This window comes from Drosophila persimilis, unplaced genomic scaffold, assembly GCF_003286085.1.
Source record: "Drosophila persimilis strain 14011-0111.01,24,50 unplaced genomic scaffold, DperRS2 tig00000000-arrow-pilon, whole genome shotgun sequence".
In the NCBI taxonomy this organism is placed as follows: domain Eukaryota; kingdom Metazoa; phylum Arthropoda; class Insecta; order Diptera; family Drosophilidae; genus Drosophila; species Drosophila persimilis.
Genome location: NW_020825288.1, coordinates 21,038,895 through 21,058,708, shown reverse-complemented (window position 1 = coordinate 21,058,708; position 19,814 = coordinate 21,038,895). Strand labels below are relative to the sequence as shown.

Sequence of the window (19,814 nt, the reverse complement as noted above, 5' to 3'; positions counted from 1 at the left end):
CTGTCACTTTGCCAGAGATAGAGATACAACATTCAGATATCTTCATGCACCTTTCACGCACAATGCATCATCTTTGGCTGTCTGGAGGAAAACTTTGTTGTTTCCTTTTTTGGATTGGTTTTTTTCTCTCCTTTTTTTTGTACAAGTTGATTGACATTTTCACAAGTTTTTGTCTCTACACTGCCAGGAGTTTCGTGGCAGGGGGAAGGACAGTGGAGTGTTGGCCATGCCAACTCCAGTGCCTGTGGCATTCCCTTCGTCCTTTTGGCTGTTTTCGGCCCAAACGCTCCAAGGTGATTCGTTATATTTTTCGGACAGCAGCAATTAATAGTAACAGGATGTGTGTGAGTGTCTTTCCATATACTACTCGCACTACACACCACTTACCTCGACCCAATCCGAGTCCCAGTCCCAATCCCAAAACTGAAACTGTCCCACATGCCCAAACGAACAACAGCCAGCACTGCACCAATCTACAGGAGAGATACGACTATCCGTGTTATGGTTTGGGGGTTGGTGTGGCTGCTGCTCGACAGTTTGCGATATAGTTTGAGTTTTCCATTTTGGGATATACCAACATATATCCTATCTTTGCTTTGGGAATGAACCGAACTGTTTGGTTTCACAATTTAGTTAGTTATCATCGCGATATGTCGGGAATTAAACAATTGCTTAGATATTCATTGTTTTTAATGGCACAGTCGTCTTATATACGTGAAATCGAGCTATAGACAGCTATAGGATTTAAGAATCGGATCGTGAAGAAAGGCAGGGAAAGGTCTTTAAATGCAGTAGTATTTTTTTCATCGTTGAAGATATGTACATCCTTTGCAAGGTTTGAAACACTCTTACTGTCTTTTGGAAGTCCAGTTAAGGTATTTATCAATTTCCCAAGAAACATTCCATATGTTCTCTTAACTGTTTAATATCTTATCAAATCTATTTGGATTAAATTGACAATTAATTCTTATTTGTTGTGTACACTTATCGGTTAAAAGTACACAGAATTGTTTGTTTAAGTTAGGATATATATCTACTGGTTGAGTCATATGTTAAGTGGTTTTCTGTGAAGTGCAATACCTTTCTGATAGTTCAGGGAATCCGTCTTTTAATATCTAATCATTGGCAAAGTAAATCATGGATTTACTAAAGGTAGATATGACGAAGATTAAGTATACGTCTCATAGATCATCTTATTGCCCTTTATTCAATTTCTCATTGTTCTTTGGCTGTGTAATGATCACATTTGAGTGCACATGTCTAGTCAAGTGGGACTGTAATTTATTTCCAATTAGGACTTTCGTGGGATTTGTTAGTCGCGCCATTAATGTCTGTTTAGCGCCATGGAAGCCGTCGGAAGTAAGATATATGGGCTAGATGACGGCCACTGGAGGCGTCAAACCCGGTTACAAGTGTCCAGAAAGACCAAAACCTGACGCCAGGTTGATGGGGCGCCGCTGCTACAGCTCCAGAAAAAACTTCAACTGCCGTCGTTCATGTCGATTCTTCTTACAAAGCTCTAGTGTCTCCACACGGCAGCCCGTATCTGTCCGTCGTCCGCTGTCCGCTGTCCGAGTGGTGTCCGTCCGGGGACTGAGACGTGACGTGACGAGTAACTGGCGTAATTGGCGCTGCACAAATTGATGGATTGCCCGGCGCCGACTGTCACCGCTCCAAGAACAAAACTTGGCGGTATTTTTCGGGTTTCTCTTTGTAATATTTTTTTTTCGGGTAAATCGATATTTGTGCCATTTTTTATTCGGTCTTGTGCAGCTTTTGACTTATGTCTTTTGTTCTTTGGCTCTGTAATGATTAATTAATTAAAAGTACTTATCAGCTGCGACCGAAACAGCGACGGCGATGGCGACAGAGCAGCCGACGCCTGATGCCTGTTGCACGGAGGCCAAGAGTTGTCCTAACGAGTCCGCCCGGCAGGTTCCCGTTCCCATTCCCTAATTGAATATGTAATTGGCCCAGACGTACTCATTACGTTTATTAATATGATTTTAAGCTTGCCGCCCCCTGGTTTCCACCTGTGTTCGCAGGCAATTAGAGAGCGAATTCATCACATGTCCCTTCTGGACGATGGAGAGTCAGTCCTAAGCCCAGTTCCCTTTTGGTGGCAGGAGCTCTTCTTTTTGATTGATCCACTCAATTGTCGGCGCCCCCAAATTGTTTTACAGTTCTTAGGGATTCCCTCGCCATAAGCCATGCAGAGCTGGGACCACTATGTCAGCAGTTGGGGAAAATGGTTCTCTTTTATTTAAATAAAGAAAATGGTTTCTAAGGCAATGGAGACCAGCTACTTTCTTAAGGTATTCTAGGAAAATATTTTTAGTAACACAAAAGTCTTTTAAATACACATAAATTGGGGCTCCCGTTTTCACATTCCGCAAGATTTATTCGTTTTCAAAACGAAAACATTTTCGTTGACGAAATTAAAAGTAAACGATTTTTATACAACGAAACGAACCTTAATTTCAAAAAGGAAAAAAATAGATGACCTATTGATGCATTAACATAAACTTGACACCTATATCATGGTAATCACATTTTTTCTTTCTTTATAAATAATTTTATTTAACCCATCCTTAAATTTGGCTCGGAAAAAATTGACCAGGGCAACAACAACACCTTTAAACGAAAACGAAACGTTTTGTGTTCAAACATCAATTTATTGAATACTTTCCTAAGGATAGTCCTCCAGTCGTGCAGTTTTATTTCTGTTTTAAATCGGTTCAAGACATGCTTGAAGAGCATTCCTTCCATGTTCAATAGTAAACAAATATTCACATCAACGCACTCCACCCTCACGAACAATCTCTACTTTAATCCCGCGTGTAATTTGAAGCCATGTAAACATTGTCAGTGGGCACCCGGACCCGTCAACGACCTTGTCTTGGCTGTTTAATATGTAGAATTATGCAAAAACTACCCGCCAAAGATAAAGACAGGCGGCATTAAGTTCAATCCCGCGCACATCAACAATCTTTCATTTTGATTCGGATAAGGTGTGAGCGGGACAACTGGCTGAGCGGCCGCTTTATCCGCTGCGCACCATGGATAGGCTGACCAATCGGAGCAGAGCAGCCAACGATTGGATTGAATATCTCTATAATGAATGCAACCAACAAAAGGATTATTGTTTCCTGGCAGAGATTGGCTGGAATGAGAACATATGGAATTCTAATTTAAACAGATAGAGATACTTACTTAGTTACTCCACTGTAAGCTGGATTTACACTACTGCATGAATGCCAAACAACCGGCATTCGAATTATTAATGCTCTAAATTAATTAAGTCTAATCGAATTATACGCAGAAAGAATTTTAGTAAAACTCATACAAACTACATTTCAGCGACAAGGCACGAATTTAATGATTAAAAGTGAGGTATTGATTGCTTCCGAATTCATTCGAATGCATTCTCATTTTTTGCCTGCACATTTGGGCAGCAATCAAAAGTTGACATCAACTTATAAGAAGCTTTTTTTGTCGTAAAACATGCTAAAGTAGTTTTTTTTTGTTCGAAGGTTTTGCACTTCATTAAAGAAATTAAAATAGCAAAACATAGCTAAATAAATATTTAAAACTATTCAGATATCCGTCTAATAACAATTTTCAAATATTTATGGAAATTAAACTTTTAAAATGGGCCGAAATAGCTATAAAATAGCCGATTTTCCAACAGCGCTGGCAATTTGTATTGCTTTTGCCTTAGCAATGCAGTGCGCATGCAAAAATTCGAATTCGGAAAATGCAGCTATGTATGTGGGTATTTTTCCATTCCGTTTTACGCACTCCTTCATTCAAACTCATACTGAATGACGAAAACTGGCAACTACTTGGCACACAAAAGTGTAGCATACTTTTCGCTGCTTATGTAGATATGATGTAGAAAAATGCATGTAATCTGTATGTAGAATACACAGCACGGGCTGAGTTCCTTCCATATGATACATTCATACATACATATGTTTGTATATATATCACTTGATCTGAATCAATATCTGGATTAAAAAATATTGTTCTTGACACTAGGGTGAATCCTCAACCAGTGACATGGTAAGAAGACCAAAAGCCTTGCAAGGACAAGCTTATTAATATTGTAGTCGACGTCGTAGTTGATCATCCAATCTGCAACCCCTTTTTATAATTTATGGAAAAACTCTTGGGCCAACCATCTTTCTCTTAGCCTCTTCAAGGAACCACAGATATGATAATGCAGAATGCCTGTCGAGTGTTAATGCAAAAATATGGAAGGGCCTGCAGCTGGAAACGGTCTGGAAACCTGTCGATTGTCTGACAAACTTGTTGCCGCATCTCGACTCCAATTAGGCGAGAGACTGGAGGTCTCATTGCGTTGACCTTGCCGCACTGTAGAGAGCACAGAACGGCAACAGGTCCCGGCGGGTACCACTGCAGATGCAGGGCAGTGTGGCATTGGGTCAATGAGCATCCAGTGTGGTATATAAGCTGGAGACCGCAGCGAAATGAATTTGTGTAAAGTCAGCGACCGACAGGAACAAACCTTAATCATCTCTCATTAAGATCGCCCAGACATGTTGAACAGAGTAAGCATACTCGTATAGTAGATGTGCGGCACTTCCCATTGAAATTTATCAACTCAACCATTCGATCCCATCACCCACAGATTGCATTTTTTGTGGCCTTTGTTGTCGTGGTCCAGGCGGGTCTGCTGCCCGTGAAATCAGTCGGAAGCGAGGACACCTTCGATGCCCATCCACAGTACACCTTCAACTATGATGTCCAGGATGGCGAAACCGGTGATGTCAAGTCCCAATCGGAGTCCCGAGATGGCGATGTGGTCCGTGGACAATACTCTGTCAACGATGCCGATGGCTATCGTCGAGTTGTGGAGTACAGCGTCGATGCCGAGAGTGGTTTCAATGCTGTGGTTCGTCGAGAGCCACTCTCCAGTGCCACTGCATTTGTGGCAAGGCCTGCGGCTCCCGTAAAGTTGCAGCCTCTGAAAAAGCTGCCTGTCCTGAAGCCGCACTCTCAGGCGTCTGCTGTGGTCCATCGATCCTTTGGCCCGGCCTCGACGGTGATCCACCATGCTCCCGTCACCCATCATGTGGTGCACCATGCAGCCCCATCACAGGCCATCATCTCGCATCATGTGCCGCATCCACAGCATATTTCTTATGTGTTCTAGATGTAAAATTGGTTTGCTGAAGATTTTATTTGAATTAAACTGTTGAAAGTAATTTCTTTATAAGAAATTTGTTTTACTGTCGAATGCAAGGGATTTTTAAGTGGAAAGTACTTTATAATCTGAAGGATTTTCCTTTAAATACACTTTTTCAAGACATTAAAGCAAAGGAAAATCTTAAGAATTCCTGGATTATTCACGGGAGATAATTGAAAAATGGCTGTAAATGCTGAAACGGCCTCCAAAATGTGGACTTCCGCTACAATTAGCGCCATTACAAATGGCTAGGAAATAACGAACTTCTTGCCATGATTAATTGAAAAGAATAGCCACAAAAATACCCTACAAATAAGTAAAATCCAAAAGAATATCACCAGAAATACCTGAGCATTGATAAGCATTGACTTCACTTTGTTTTGGGTGGCCATTCGGAAGTGCGACAGCGCGACACCATAAACATACGCTTGAAATCCCATTAACGTTCAACTGGAGCGACAGACCGACTCAAAAACTAAACGTTTAAGGTCGCTAACTGGCGGTGGGGGGAAGGGAAGCCATATACCCATATAATGGTTAATGGTTAATGGGTGTGGGGCTGGGGGTGCAAGTGCAGAGACGATTTGAAAAACCGTTGTTATGCATTTGCGCATGCGCTGCATACGATATCGTTTAATAATAGTGCGAACGGGCATTTTTTCGAAAGCGAATGATCATCATCATCATGATGATCGATTCAAAGGCTGGAGTGCACGTTCGGGCATGCGACTTCTGAGGCCAATATTAATTTGTAGAGCCAAGTCTGCTCAAGTCCAATCCAAGCCAATCCAATCAAGAAGGCATTATGCTGGGGGCCTTTGTCACCGATCGCACAAAACTCAGCCTTGGTAGCCGCCCATCGTGTGCACTGTACTACCCAATACCCGATCCCCCCAGTTCGGGGACGGACTGCTTCTAGTCTTGAGCGTCTCGCATTTTGATATGGTCGGCGTCGTTTTGTGACGCAAGTGCACACCGTCATCGGGCAGGTTGCCATCAAATCGGTATATAAGCCCCAGTTGGACGCTGTTAAAATCAGTTCAAAACCAATTACGGTATCTAGAGCAACACCCCCCAAAAACAAAACAAAAATGGCATTCAAAGTAAGGCTCATGCTCATCCACCCCAAGGACTAAAAACCTGTGATATCAAGTGAACAAAGAATAGTGTATTAAAATGTGCCCATGTCTTAATTCCAGTTCGTGGTCCTCTTCGCCGCCTGCATCGCCGTGGCCAGCGCTGGCCTCATCCCAGCTGCTGCTCCGTTGGCCGCCGTCGCCCAAGTGGAGGAGTACGATCCCCATCCCCAGTACACCTACGGATATGACGTGAAGGATGCCATCTCCGGGGACTCCAAGACCCAGGTGGAGAGCCGCGACGGAGATGTTGTCCAGGGCCAGTACTCCCTCAACGACGCTGATGGCTACCGTCGCATTGTGGACTACACCGCCGATCCCATCAATGGATTCAATGCCGTCGTCCGTCGTGAGCCTCTAGTGGCCGCCGTTGCCGCCGCCCCAGCTCCAGTTGTCCGTGCCGCTCCCGTTGTGGCTGCCGCTCCGGTTGCTGTCCGTACCGCTGCCTATGCCGCTGCCCCAGCTCCCCTTGCCTATCATGCTGCCCCGGCTCCCCTCGCGTATGCTGCTGCCCCAGCCTATGCCCCAGCACCTCTGACCTATGCCGCTGCCCCAGCACCCATCGTGAAGGCCGCTCCTCTGGTCGCAGCCGGACCCGCTTTCGTCAAGACCCAGTACGCTTCGCCTCTTATCTCGTACGCCTATTGAAGTGCCCGAATAGGCGCCACGACCAGATAATTGCCGTTAGTTGTTATTGAATAAATGGATGTGATCTAAATGAAAGCAAAACTTAAAAGTATTATGTGTTTTTGGGAGGGGGAATACTTAAAATGTATTCTTAATCATAATATTCATTGCTCTTAGCGAAGAAAATAGTCCTTAGTTGAAATTTGGATCGTAAGAGGGACTAGACTGTAAAAAGGAAACTCAATTAAGAATTGATATGGATATAATATCTGTAAATCCAACAGAAAATTCCATTTGATCTCGAGTTAAAAAGTGTCTAGTCGAGTTGCAGTGATTCGTTATGGAAAATTTCCAACTATTTGCCCCAGATCTTATATAAAGATTATCTCAAAAGCCTCAATTCTATGTGTGTGGATAAGACCTTATTTATTTTCCTTCCCCAACAGGAAGCGACCTATATATTGTTTATTATCTACACATAAGTTCCAAATTCATTCACCAAATTGTTGTGTCATTCCATTTAATCTTCTCTTGGGCTTCTGTAATCATTATCTTCATTTCCTTTCAACAAATAATCATCTTACTTTCTGCTTTGTCCCACGAAAAGTACTCAAAAGAAACCGAAACTCACTTTCACTCCCAACTACAAGCGTTTTCAAGGTCACCTTACAAGAAAGAACGCTCCACTCCCCGACATAAACTGACAAAATAACACTTTCCGTCCACAGAAGTGAAACAGTGAATAATGTCAACGTAAATGGCCAACACAAAGCCGGAGTCCAACACGTCCAAGAACGCAGAGAATGTCGCGACAAGACAAGAAGCGTTTACACTAAGCAAATAAATTTATTTCGAGTGGCCACTAAATTGCTGTCAAGTTCAGTTTGTAAGCGGCACGGGGGAAACCCGCAGAAGATTTTAGTATTTTGTAGTCATTGCAATGGGGGCCTAGTGTGAACGGGGCTTAAGCGCATTGATGATGGGGTATGGGTCTGGTTCGGGGTCTGGGCTGGTTTTTAATGCGACACGAGCATTGTTGTAATTCGTCTGGTAAACGTTTATGGGCCTCGATGCGAGACGTTGCGCATGCGCACAGCCATTACGAGCTGCCACACTGTGGTTCGGGCTACTGTCGATCTTTGAAGCTCCGGCTGTGGTTGTTGTGACTACTGTGGATCTCTGGGCATGTGTACTTACATGCTAAGCATGGGAACGGGTCCGTTTTTGGCCAACGAAGCGCTCACTCCAACGGTAATTAACAATGAAAATTGACTGTGACCTTAACCTTTGCTGTCCGTGGCTCCATGCACGTTGTCCATTGACTGCTGTCGGTTGTTCATGGTTTGGGGTCTCCTGTCCACTTCTGTGACAGTCATGTGGCTATGGCTGGCCCTCTGCCTTGGCATATTTGCACTTGCCCACGTTCGAAAGTCTGCCGCCTCCTATCTGGTAGCCACTTTAAGATAAAGGAAACAATTTAAGTCCAATAATGTCACGTAAATCATTCTCAAGCCGAGTCGGACACAGGCCCCAGACTTGGCGAAAGGTTCGGACCATGCAGCCATCTGACCTTAACTGGTTTTTCAAGGGGGTGTCCCCGCGCTTTGAATGCACATCCAAGCCAAAAGGCACATTACATGCATTAAAATTCAATAAGCCTTCGAACGCAGATGGTTTTTTATTGAAATGTTCCAATGCGTTTCTTTCCAATCGGATGTCTGCCTCAATTTTCGATGATTGGTGTAAAATGGGTCGGACCCGAGATCCAACGCCTGTTTAAATTTTGAGGGCCCTTAATAAGTTATTACCAGCAAATTGATTACCAGAAAATTGATTACAAAATATATGTGCTCATGAGGCCTTTAAAGAAGAGCCAAGGTAATGCTAAATAATCATTGCAGCTGAGGTTTCTTTGGGAGGAATTTAAGGAAGAGCCTAGATTATGGGTCCCTCTCTTAGGGAATTCCCTTTAGACTTTCATTAGCTCTCCTTTTCAGCTTCCATTTTCAATGTTCAATTAAAAAGACACTCTCGAATTTGTGAGCTTACAAATATTCAACAATTTATTCATCTAAAACATTTCGTTAAGGGATGAGGGAAGGATGAGAGCCGTAAGCCTTAGTGGTGCTGATGGTAGGCCACTGGCAGTGGGGCAGCGGCAACAGCCACGGGTGCCACTGACTTCACCACAGTCTTGACATGGTCGAGGGGCACGCGGTTGACGACGGCATTGAATCCGTTGATGGGGTCCGAGGTGTACTGGACAATGCGACGGTAGCCGTCAGAGTCGTTGAGGGAGTACTCGCCATGGACGACATCGCCGTCGCGCTCCTCCACCTGGCTCTTGGAGTCTCCGGAGAGGGCGTCCTGCACATCGTAGGCGAACTTGTACTGGGGATGGGGATCGTACTCATCGTCGTGCTTGGCCAGCACGGGCTGGGCATGGGCAACGGCCACAGGAGCATGGGCATAGGCCACTGCAGGGGCTGGAGCATGGTACACCTGCTGGACGGGAACAACACCAGCACTAACGGCAGCCACGAGGGCAAGAACGGCGAAGAACTGGAAGGATGAAGCCAATTAATAAAAGAAAAACCTCCTAGACTACCAGGATCACTCACCTTGAAGGCCATGGCTCTAAATTTGGGAGGTTTGGAGGTTGGTTTAACGGTATCCGTTAACTGTTCCGAAGACAGAGAGGCTGTGGAATGATTTACTGGCCAGCGTACACTGCTTTTTATACCCCTGCAAAAAGTGCGAAGCTCGAAAAAAGCTAATTGAAATTGATTAATTTTGCTTTTGGCCAAAAAATCAGTTTTGTCACTTTTGATATCATTTTTTTGTATATTTTTTTTATTATTTAACTTATTAATTTATTGACTGGAAACGGGGCAATTACAATGGCCCACGCAATGCGAAAAAGATATATATATACATATATAAATTTATGCAATCTTTTGGGGCATGCAAATGTGGGGCTCTGCGGCTTAGTGTCATAGGCGAAACTCTCAGCGGATTTTGAACACTTTCACTATTCTGCCTTGAGTGGGATATTGTGTTGCCCGATTAATCTGTAGATTGGGGAGGAAAGAGACCTTAGAGAGATAAAAGAGGAGTGTCCGAAAGAGTGTTTCAAAATGGAACTGACCTAGACAAGAAATAGAAGAGAACCATATAAAGAGATACTTTTAAGATCCAGACTCTGAGGGAAGGTAAGAATTGATCTTCTTACTCTCAGAATCTTCTACCATAAGACTTCTAGAAAGACACCCCAATAAAAACCATTCAAATTAACATAACAATCACAATTTATATTCATTAACAAAAACAAAAGTCAGATTTTACAAGTTGGCAATGGTATAGGTAGGGGCTGTGTACCTCAAAGGCGTGGAATAGGCAGCGGTGCGCAGGATGGGTGCTGGGGCAGCCACCGCCAGAGGGGCAGATCGGACAAGGGGAGAGGAAAGCGCCAGCGGAGCCGAACGGACAATGGGGGAGGCAACCGCAAGAGGAGCAGAGCGAAGGACAGGAGCAGCCACGGCCAAAGGAGCAGAGCGGACAATCGGTGCTGCCACAGCAACAGGAGCAGCCTTCACGAGGGGAGCGGCAACAGCAACGGGAGCGGCCTTGATCAATGGCTCAGCCTGCACGGCGACGATGGGCTCACGACGGACAACAGCATTGAATCCATTGATAGAATCGGCGGTGTAGGTCACAGTACGCTTGAAACCGTCGGCATCGATCAGGGAGTACTCGCCGCGGACCAAATCTCCGTCACGCTCCTCCACATGCCCCTTGTTGTCGCCGGAGATAGAGTCCTGCACATCGTAGCTGTAGGAGTACTGGGGATGGGGATCCACCTCCTCCAATTCGACGGTCTTGGCCAGGACGGGGACGGGTGCCGGAGCCACTGCCACGGGAGCGACGGTCCTCAGAACGGCGGCCTGGGCTGCCACGGCGAACAGAGCCAAAGCGATCACGATCTGCGTGGAAGAGATAGAGAATTTTAGAACACTGATAATCCTGTTTTAATCCTCGCTTTATCCACACGAACCTTGCAGGCCATTTTTGAATGGATTTTTAGTTGGATTTACTGCAGTTGCTGTCTTGGGCTGAAGCCAAACACTGAATGTCTGACCCGTCTCGGGCCATTGGATTTTATACGCGATCCAATGACATTGATGACACCTAATTGGAATTCATTTTTGGCGGTGCCCTCACTGTCGCGGCGGCGCCTCGAATGCCACCTGCCTCTGGGGCTGGGACCGGGGGCTTGTAAAAACTGTCACGCACCATCTTAAACTCTTTGGTTCTGCTTAAAATGGCAAACTTTAATTATAAAACCAAGCTGCATTTTATTGATTACACAAATCCAATTTTAATTAGTATTTGGTCAAAAAATTTGTAGCTTCTGAAACTGCAAGATCTAGGGGTGGAGGAGTTTTTCAGAAGAGACGGGCTACCCTTTCGACCCTATGAATAATATGCAAGCAATTCCCAATCTTATATACTTATAAACCTTAAAGAAGAGCCTTAGCAAATATCATTCACAAAATTTCTTAAGCATAGAGAACAAATTTCAAAGATTAGCAGTTCGAAATGAGATTAAAATCATGCGCCATCATATCATAAATATGAACGTGGAATTACTCCTCAAATATCCTTATAGAATATTCTGTTGCAACTCCCATTCGAAACCCCTGCACTTGATGGATGCTCTTTTAATGCACTTCCCCAATTACGCTTTCATTAACAGTCGCAGCAAACTGGTTTTTCGGAGCCACAGAAATACCTGTGCATACGCGTATTTCTTGGATAAATTGAATTTATTTCGATGACAGCACACAAAGACATTTTTCGTACAATAGAGCACGATTTCAATGTTACAATTTCCCTCCTTCTCTTCCACCTCCTATCGCTGCTCTCCATCCACGTTTAGCATAACTGAATTGCACTAATTACGCGGAGAGCGTGGCCATTGCCAGCCACTACCAGAAGTTGCTCCATATACGTATAAAAGCAGACTGTTGGCCCAGTAGCCCTCACAGTCCACTCTTCGCCTCACAGCAACTAACAGCAGCAGCAACCGCAGCACAAGCCCCAAACCACAAACCAATCAAAATGGCATTCAAGGTACGATCAGGAGAGCACACAGATACCATACCAAAGACCCAAGATCCTCATTCAGAATGCCCTTCCCTTCCAGTTCATCGCCCTCTTCGCTCTGATCGCCGCTGCCAACGCCGGCCTTCTGCCCGCCGCCCAGGTCTACCACGCCGCCCCCGCCGTGGCCACCTATGCCGCACCCGCCGTCGTCAAGACGATTGCCCAGCCCGTGCTGGCCAAGGCCGCCGAGGAATACGACCCCCATCCCCAGTACAAGTACGCCTACGATGTCCAAGACTCGCTCTCCGGCGACTCCAAGAGCCAGGTGGAGGAGCGCGACGGAGATGTCGTCCGCGGAGAGTACTCCCTGATCGATTCCGATGGATACAAGCGCACCGTCCAGTACACCGCCGACCCCATCAATGGATTCAACGCCGTCGTCAACCGCGTGCCCCTCGAGCATGTCAAGACTGTTGTGAAGACCGTCGCCGCTCCCGCTGTTGCCCACTATGCTGCCCCCGCTGTGGTCAAGACCGTGGCTCCCGCCTACCACACCTATGCCGCCCCAGCTGTCGTCAAGACTGTGGCTCCCGCTTACCACACCTATGCTGCCCCAGCTGTCGTCAAGACGGTTGCTCCCGTGGCCCACTATGCCGCTCCCACCCACTACTCAGCTCCCGCTGCCACCTACACCTCCTACGCCGCCCCCGCTGTCGCCTACCACCACTAAGTTGCATCCCAGCCATTCCCCATACCCATACCCATACCCATGCCCCTTCTTGTTATAGTTATACGAATGCCCCCTAAAAATACACAAATATTTTCCACATAAAGAGTGTCTTTTCCTGTTCAACGACATCCGCTTTTAAGGATCAATGCAGCCTCAGGCACAGGTCAAGTCCGATTGGAGCTCGCAATTTAATTGAATTGGATTTAGTGCGGTTCATTAGGGCTCCACTCCATTCCATTGCCAATTAATTTGGCTGCGACATTGAAATTCCGAACTCCAATGGAGTTTCTTTTTCTTTCAATTATTCCATTTACTACTCCATTTGCTACACCCGCAACGATATTGATTCGATTCGGCTCTGCTCTGGAAATTGACCAATCCTATCAGCAATCAATAAATCATAACAAATTCAGATCTAATAACATAAGCGCATTCATATAACTATGTCACGGATGTAGCTCTAGTAGTCTGGTATATTCTGAGGCAGATCGGAGCACGTGGTCATCAGCTTCCGGTTAGTGCTTGGATTGAAAGTGCCGGCTTTTCCGTAATGATTTCTGGTCCACTCCAATAAGAAGCAATAAATTCGTTGATTAAAACATTGTATTTGAAAGTGAAACTAAAGGTGAAGTGAAGTGAATTGAAAGCGAAATTGAAACGGACACAGAAGCGGTCTAAGGGGGTCATTGATTCTTGGAGATATTTTGGAGATTGGAATAAAAAAGGATGCCTTGACAGTCGAAATTGTATTCCAAATTTTACAATAAGGAATATATCACTTAGCCTTGTCCCTACAGTCGGATTTTTCTATACACAGTACACACATTTAAAAAAATTGTTTAACAGGATAGTAATTGTTTCCCATATTCAATATATAAAATTTTTTTTGGTTAAGAGACAGAAACCTATGTAACAATGATGTCTTCCAAATCCGGCCAAATGGGTTCAAACGACAGCAACCTTCACTCTACGGATAGCGACTGTGCCTTGCAACTGAAACCCGCACCGAAGCTCGTTTGCATTCCACAGCAGCTTCATCGACACCGTCTATTCACCTCGGATATAAGGTAAGGACATAGGACTAGAAGGGGAACATACGTAACCCTAATAACACTTGGACAACATTAATAGCATCAACCAGCGTCCCAGGGAATACGAAGTTCTAGACAAGTCTTGGTCGGTTCTATACTTCGGGGCGCTCAAGGATAAGAACTCGAAGTAGCGCTGCGTTGGATGATAGACCCTGATAGACCCTCGCTGAAGAATTTTCAATAAAATTGATTAAAAGTAAATGGTTTAAGCTAAAATATGGATATCTCTTGGATTACTCTTCTAAAAATTAGCTTGCAAAGGAATTTCATTCGTTGCCAAGCGAATGCGGAATATTTCATTACATCATTTGGCAGAGAGTTGAGTCACTTTCCTACTATTTTGGCCATGATTGTGCACTTATCTATGCCACGGTAATGGCTGTAATGCAAAGAGAGAAAAGCTTCAACCCGAAAGCTCCAAATGGTATGGGTTTTATTTCCGAATGGGTATGGATATGAGCAAGGTGAGCAGGCAACTTTTTCGTATCATTCGCCAAAGGGAAGACGGAGATGGAGGTGTGTCTATCTATAAATAGATCTTCGCCTCTGTCTGTGTGTATCTGTGTGTCAAGTGCAATGATGGGCATCGATCAAGCTAGGATCGATTCGATAGGAGTCCCTGTCCTTAGTTCCTTGCTTAAGTCTTCTATTTGATTCGTTGAAATTAAGAAACCGTCTTTAACTTTAACTTATCTTAAATTGTGTTCTACGATATGTATACTTTCGGACATTATTGTCCCACCAAGTGCCAGAGCAGAGCACTCGATCCACTCGCATTGCCAAAGCCACAGGCCGCAGGCCACAGCCAAAGCTAAAGCCACACAATTGAGGAGCGAAAGGCCGAGAGCATCGAGGGCGAACCGGCATTTGGTCGCTTATGTGGTTGCGTTAGACCTTTGTGTGGGAATGTGGAGCAAATTATGTCTTGTCTTGCAATTGGACATACCTCAAGATCGAGTCAGAGTCCACACACCAAGTCGTTGCCGGACTTGCTTGGCCGCCAACCGAAACTGATATCAGAGCCAATACCCGCGTCCCGCGTATGGCAGCATGGTATGCCTCAAATAATTTGACATTCAATTTGTGTGCGACATTAAAATTGCAAAAAGTGCTATTGTTGCTACCGGATATTTTGGCAAACCAGACCGCCCGCCGCAAGACCCCACAAAAACCGGTCTTCGAATGTGGAGCTGCGGCAACAGAAAAATTCGCATTGAATCATGACCAATCGGGAAACACTGTCGCGGTGCTTAATATGTAAATCTCACACTTCATTAAATTAATGCCAATTGTTCTCTCACATTACGCACATATCTTTTGGAATATGTTTGGATACAAATTTTTGTTTTGATTTTAAGGATTACTTAAGAAGCGTGTGTTCTGTGTATTTGTTCTGATTATTTGTTTGCCAATGGAATGTGTCTAATCTTTGAGATTTGATTGTCATCTTGGATTTTGGATTTATTATATTACAAGTCATGTTTGTTGTTTGGGGATTAGATATGTCGGGGAGACATATTTGTACAACCTTGATTTTGATTTTCATTCTGAGTTTATGTGTAATTTTTGTTGAAGTACAAAATCCAGCAACCAATCCTGATTTATTTAGGATAATTCAAAGCTGACTCTGGACATTACTTCACTGTGTATACCCATGATATTTATACACTTTCAACCTTCATAAATGTATTGGAATTTAAAGTTTTTAGGCATTCATCAAAGTTTATTCAAAATATGTACAATATAACTAATCAACAGAACTAAATTAATGTGGAAAATGATAGATCAGAATGGAATGGATGCAAGATAATACTTTCGCTTGTCAGATCTCTAGGAAGGGAGGATCTCCTACTGGTGATGGTAATACTCATGGGCCTCATGGGCAGCATGGGCGGGGGCGGGAGTCTCGTAGGTGGCATAGTGGTGCTGGTGCTCCTGCTCCTGCTGCAGCTGCTGCTGCTGCTCATGATGAGAGGCGTAGGCGGGGGCGGTGTAAGCGGGAGAGGTGTACGCTGGAGCAGCATAGGTGGGTGCCGCATAAGTGGGAGCCGGAGCGGCATAAGACACGGGCGTCTTGATCACAGCAGTCGGTGCATGGTGGTATTGAACAGCAGCTGGAGCAGCCACCACCTTGTGGTGCACATGAGCCAGTGGCTCGCGATGGACGACGGCATTGAATCCGTTCACCGAGTCAGCGGTGTACTTCACAGTGCGGCGGAAACCGTCGGCATCGTCCAGCGAGTACTCGCCCTGGACCACATCTCCGTCGCGGGACTCTGACTGGCTCTTGGAGTCTCCGGAGAGGGCATCCTGCACATCGTAGGCGAAGTTGTACTTGGGATGGGGATCATCCGGGTAGACCTCGTGTCCGTGGGCATGGATATCATGTGCCTTCTGGTAGAGCACATGCTGGGGCTGGTGCTGGGGCTGAGCCTGATACAGGACATGTTGTGGCTGCTGCTGTTCGTGATGCTCCAGTGGAATGATGCCAGCGGATGCGGCTGCCAGGCAGCAGGAGACGAGTGCGACCAACTGTGGGCAGAAGACGATTAGATGTGGGATTTTTGGGATTGTTACCAAGCCAAAAGAGGCGTTACATCAGCTACCAACTCACCTTGAAAGCCATTTTGCGAGTGTTTAAGGTTATTGGGCAAAAGAAGCGAAACTTTGTCCTCCTTCTGTGGAGTGTGTGCCTTGAATAATAATCCGTTCGGCGCTGCATTTGTATTTATAGACGAAATTTTCGTGGCAGCAGCAACCCAGCAACCCAGCAACGACCCCTCATCATTTGGCCATTGTCTCTCCTGGCCTTTCTTTCACTTTTTCACGTTTTTTGGCTTACAGAAATCACTTCAATCTTAATTCATTTGCATGTCTGCCTCTCTTTCGCTCTTCCCCCAACGATTTGCACCCACGAGTCACACCCATTTTGCTATTGTTATGAATGAAACGCGGACGGACACACGAACGAACGGACGACGGACTGGCGGACACTTAGACGGACAGACGAATAAGCGGACAAAACGCTAAGAGCAACTACAAAAGCCCGTTACAAACAAAAGACTTAGGCGAGCAACTTGCTTGCGATCAGGGCCGGGACTTGGATCGGATCGGGGACGGGGCTACGGTGCTGCAGTACTCTCTAGTCATGTAAGTAACCCAATAAATCCCACTTTGATCGATGCCCAGCATTGCACTTGACACACAGATACACGTACATACATACGGAGGCAGAAAGAGAGACACACCTCCATCTCCTACTCTATCCTCCCCCTTGGCGAATGACCCACAAAAGTGGAATGGTCACCATACCCATACCCATATCAATACCTATACCATTTCGAGCTTTTGGATTGAAGCTTTTCTCTCTTTGCATTACAGCTATTGCTGCGGCATAGATAAGTGCTCGATCATGGTCAAAGTGGTAGGAAAGTGACTCAACTCTCTGCCAAATGATGTAATGAAATATTCCCCATTCGTTTGAAGGCAAAAGAATTTTATTGGGAGCTCATTAGAGCTCAAAAAATAACATTTATAGGATTATGTTAGTGCAATTGAAACTATTTCTTGGACGCACAAAAAAAGGTACCTCAAATCTCCAGAATCTACCCAAGAATCAATGACCCCTTAAGGCCGCTTCTTTGTCCGTTTCAATTTCGCTTTCAATTCACTTCACTTCAACTTTAGTTCATGTATTTCACTTTCAAATACAATGTTTTAATTAACGAATTTGTTACTTCTATTGGAGTGGGGCCGAAATCATTACCCAGCTATCGACAAATGGGATTATAAGAACGATTCGAGATTCGATCTTGTCTGGCGTACGTCTGAACGCTAGTCAAACCAGTTCCTGAGCAACTGAATCCCCCACGTCATGATAGAAACATGAATTGGAATTGGAATTGAACTTGACGCTGGAAAAGCCGGCACTTTCAATCCGTTAGATACAATTGGAGAATTACCCAAGCACTAACCGGAAGCTGATGACCACGTGCTCCGATCTGCCTCAGAATATACCAGACTACTAGAGCTACATCCGTGACATAGTTATATGAATGCGCTTATGTTATTAGATCTGAATTTGTTATGATTTATTGATTGCTGATAGGATTGGTCAATTTCCAGAGCAGAGCCGAATCGAATCGAAATCGTTGCGGGTGTAGCAAATGGAGTAGTAAATGGAATAATTGAAAGAAAAAGAAACTCCATTGGAGTTCGGAATTTCAATGTCGCAGCCAAATTAATTGGCAATGGAATGGAGTGGAGCCCTAATGAACCGCACTAAATCCAACTCAATTAAATTGCCAGCTCCAATCGGACTTGACCTGTGCCTGAGGCTGCATTGATCCTTAAAAGCGGATGTCGTTGAACAGGAAAAGACACTCTTTATGTGGAAAATATTTGTGTATTTTTATGGGCATTCGTATAACTATAACAAGAAGGGGCATGGGTATGGGTATGGGGGATGGCTGGGATGGAACTTAGTGGTGGTAGGCGACAGCGGGGGCGGCGTAGGAGGTGTAGGTGGCAGCGGGAGCTGCGTAGTGGGTGGGAGCAGCATAGTGGGCCACGGGAGCAACCGTCTTGACAACAGCTGGGGCAGCATAGGTGTGGTAAGCGGGAGCCACGGTCTTGACCACAGCGGGGGCAGCATAGTGGGCAACAGCGGGAGCGACGACGGTCTTCACAACAGTCTTGACATGCTCGAGGGGCACGCGGTTGACGACGGCGTTGAATCCATTGATGGGGTCGGCGGTGTACTGGACGGTGCGCTTGTATCCATCGGAATCGATCAGCGAGTACTCTCCGCGGACGACATCTCCGTCGCGCTCCTCCACCTGTCCCTTGTTGTCGCCGGTCAGCTTGTCGTCGACTCCGTAGGAGAAACGGTACTGGGGATGGGGATCGTATTCCTCGGCGGCCTTCACCACAACCTTCTGGGCGACGGCCACGGGCGCGGCATGGGCATAGGTGGCCACCGCTGGGCCGGCGTGGTAGACCTGGGGAACGGCGTATCCGGCGCTGGCAACGGCCACGAAGGCGAGGGCGAAGACGAACTGAAACAGAGGGACTCATTAGATCGTTTCCAGGAGGAGCTCCAATATGAGGAGAGCTCACCTTGAATGCCATTTTAGTTTGGTTTGGGGGCTTGTGGGTTGGTTCTGTGCAGAAGAGAGACTGAGGGCTGAATGATATGGCTTCTGGCCTGGCCAGCGTATTTATAGCCACTCGTATGCACTTTCCTCGGCGACCAAGTCCGCGCTGTACTATGGAGGTGCTTAAGCGTGGCCTTCTGCATATCATGCTCCACATTAGCGCTCAGTCACTGCTGCGCTGCCGTTGACGCAGAAGCTGACGCAGACGCAGACGCTTACGCAGGTCGTGGTCGTGGCAGAGGTGGAGATTCGAAGAGATTGTCGACATCCAACTGCAATGGCCATAATTATTTAGAAAGGATTCGGTATTTCCCTGCAGCCAGTTGCCCACGTCGCCCACAAATTGGTGGCAGCGAGAGATGATTGCATCCACTAATAGCAAAGGGGATTTATCCGAGATCTTTGGATGAGATGAGGACTTGAGAATTGTTTCCAAGTTGCTATGTGGTTGGGTGGCCTTCATTGAGGTCTCTGATTGCGCGAAATTGTTGATAAGTGTATGATGTAATCTTAATGAGGTGATGAGATATATGAAGTAGAAATAAAAGAAGGATTTTCAATTTTTTTAATGAAAACTTTATGAACGAAATGGGCATCACATCAAATATATGTATGCTACATAATCCTTTCAAGAAAGAGGTTCTCTAGGAGACTTCAACCTAATGTAAAATCTCTTTTTCTAGATGAAATTTGGAGCTATAATCTAATCAATTTTTCACTCGCAAAAACTGCCTTCGAGTATGATTGCTTACCCAT

General features: G+C 45.4%; 8 protein-coding genes across 8 annotated transcripts; 4 read left to right on the top strand and 4 right to left on the bottom strand.

Moving 5' to 3' along the window:
• The first annotated feature begins 4,562 nt into the window (after positions 1-4,562).
• On the top strand, positions 4,563-5,179 carry LOC6591828 (pupal cuticle protein Edg-84A). The gene is made up of 2 exons (XM_002016942.1): positions 4,563-4,574; positions 4,655-5,179. Exons 1-2 carry the CDS (start codon positions 4,563-4,565, stop codon positions 5,177-5,179), a joined length of 537 nt encoding a protein of 178 aa, XP_002016978.1.
• A 1,109-nt stretch (positions 5,180-6,288) lies between these two features.
• On the top strand, positions 6,289-7,008 carry LOC6591827 (larval cuticle protein A2B). Its single transcript, XM_002016941.2, has 2 exons — positions 6,289-6,315; positions 6,412-7,008. Exons 1-2 carry the CDS (start codon positions 6,304-6,306, stop codon positions 6,994-6,996), a joined length of 597 nt encoding a protein of 198 aa, XP_002016977.1. The 5' UTR covers positions 6,289-6,303; the 3' UTR covers positions 6,997-7,008.
• A 2,085-nt stretch (positions 7,009-9,093) lies between these two features.
• LOC6591826 (larval cuticle protein A2B) lies at positions 9,094-10,226 on the bottom strand. Its single transcript, XM_002016940.2, has 3 exons — positions 10,208-10,226; positions 9,597-9,676; positions 9,094-9,537 (listed from the first exon to the last, which is right to left on the bottom strand). The coding sequence occupies exons 1-3, from the start codon at positions 10,224-10,226 to the stop codon at positions 9,094-9,096; spliced, it is 543 nt and encodes a 180-aa protein (XP_002016976.2).
• Positions 10,227-10,316: 90 nt separating this feature from the next.
• Positions 10,317-11,127, bottom strand: LOC6591825 (larval cuticle protein A3A). Its single transcript, XM_026990584.1, has 2 exons — positions 11,114-11,127; positions 10,317-10,989 (listed from the first exon to the last, which is right to left on the bottom strand). Exons 1-2 carry the CDS (start codon positions 11,125-11,127, stop codon positions 10,317-10,319), a joined length of 687 nt encoding a protein of 228 aa, XP_026846385.1.
• Positions 11,128-12,096: 969 nt separating this feature from the next.
• On the top strand, positions 12,097-12,811 carry LOC6591824 (larval cuticle protein A3A). The gene is made up of 2 exons (XM_026990522.1): positions 12,097-12,108; positions 12,164-12,811. The coding sequence occupies exons 1-2, from the start codon at positions 12,097-12,099 to the stop codon at positions 12,809-12,811; spliced, it is 660 nt and encodes a 219-aa protein (XP_026846323.1).
• An 884-nt stretch (positions 12,812-13,695) lies between these two features.
• Positions 13,696-14,118, top strand: LOC6591823. Its single transcript, XM_002016937.2, has 2 exons — positions 13,696-13,878; positions 13,943-14,118. The coding sequence occupies exons 1-2, from the start codon at positions 13,727-13,729 to the stop codon at positions 14,031-14,033; spliced, it is 243 nt and encodes an 80-aa protein (XP_002016973.2). The 5' UTR covers positions 13,696-13,726; the 3' UTR covers positions 14,034-14,118.
• Positions 14,119-15,750: 1,632 nt separating this feature from the next.
• Positions 15,751-16,528, bottom strand: LOC6591822 (cuticle protein 19.8). The gene is made up of 2 exons (XM_002016936.1): positions 16,517-16,528; positions 15,751-16,434 (listed from the first exon to the last, which is right to left on the bottom strand). Exons 1-2 carry the CDS (start codon positions 16,526-16,528, stop codon positions 15,751-15,753), a joined length of 696 nt encoding a protein of 231 aa, XP_002016972.1.
• A 1,798-nt stretch (positions 16,529-18,326) lies between these two features.
• Positions 18,327-19,058, bottom strand: LOC6591821 (larval cuticle protein A2B). The gene is made up of 2 exons (XM_002016935.2): positions 19,021-19,058; positions 18,327-18,959 (listed from the first exon to the last, which is right to left on the bottom strand). Exons 1-2 carry the CDS (start codon positions 19,030-19,032, stop codon positions 18,384-18,386), a joined length of 588 nt encoding a protein of 195 aa, XP_002016971.2. The 5' UTR covers positions 19,033-19,058; the 3' UTR covers positions 18,327-18,383.
• Positions 19,059-19,814: the final 756 nt, after the last annotated feature.